General features: G+C 18.6%; 1 protein-coding gene across 1 annotated transcript in view; it reads right to left on the bottom strand.

Annotated features, from left to right (window-relative positions):
- Window positions 1-271: 271 nt before the first annotated feature.
- Window positions 272-884, bottom strand: part of Phum_PHUM389610 (uncharacterized protein) — a gene marked incomplete at both ends in the record, with an annotated part of 5,884 nt that continues 5,271 nt past the window's right edge. Inside the window, one exon of the mRNA XM_002428489.1 lies at window positions 272-351. Within this exon, the coding sequence (XP_002428534.1) occupies window positions 272-351 (80 nt within the window). The remainder of the gene's footprint in view (window positions 352-884) is intronic.

Raw genomic sequence — 884 nt, 5'->3', positions numbered from 1 at the left:
TAAATATTATTATCTTATTATTATTATTATTATTATTATCGTTGTTTGTTTTAGACTGCGTTGTATCAGAAGACAATAAAAAAATAATAGAAAATTTAAAAATTTATTTCGATCGAATTTTATATGATTTGAATAATTTTTCATCGGATTTAAGTTCGAAAGAAGAAAGTATCAACGAAGGTAAGCCATTTTTTTTTATCATAATAATAATAATAATAATAATAAAATGTAGTTTAAACAACAAATTTTTTTTTTTTTTTTTTTTTTTAGTTCACAAGTCATCGGATAAGGAATCCGATCTTGAAACATCAGTAAAAATAAATTCTCTATTGGATGATTTAATCATCGGGACTGATAAAATTATGAAAACTTGGAAAAAAAGTTTAGAATAATGAATAAGGAGGGGTGGGGGTGGGGGTGGGGGTTGCGAATTTTCATTTATTTTTTATTAATTTAACGAATTGAAAAAAATAATTTTTCACAACATTTCATTCGCATTATTACAATGCAAAAATATGTACGAATTAATTAACAATGTCAAAATGCAATATTTATAACAATATAATAAATAATATTATTTATTTGATAAATCTGTGTACATTGTATAAAAAAAAAAAAACACGATAAATTTTATTTAAAAAAAAAAATATTATAAAAATAATTTAATAAAAAACAAAAAAAAATTTGAGCTAAACTCCAAATTGTTTTAATTGTTTAGTTTCCGTTAGAAAAAAAAATTTTAATTATAATTTTTCGTTTTAAAATTTAAATAAAAAAAATTTGAATTAATGTTAAATTTTAAAAATTATTCTGACGATATATTATATTTTTTTTTTTTTTTATTGTTATTGTGTTAAATTTAACAAAAAAAAATTAAAAATTTT

This window comes from Pediculus humanus, genomic scaffold (genome assembly GCF_000006295.1).
Source record: "Pediculus humanus corporis 1103172107869 genomic scaffold, whole genome shotgun sequence".
Classification (NCBI taxonomy): domain Eukaryota; kingdom Metazoa; phylum Arthropoda; class Insecta; order Psocodea; family Pediculidae; genus Pediculus; species Pediculus humanus.
The sequence above is the reverse complement of the archived record's forward strand: the minus strand, read 5'-3'. Positions and strand labels throughout refer to the sequence as shown.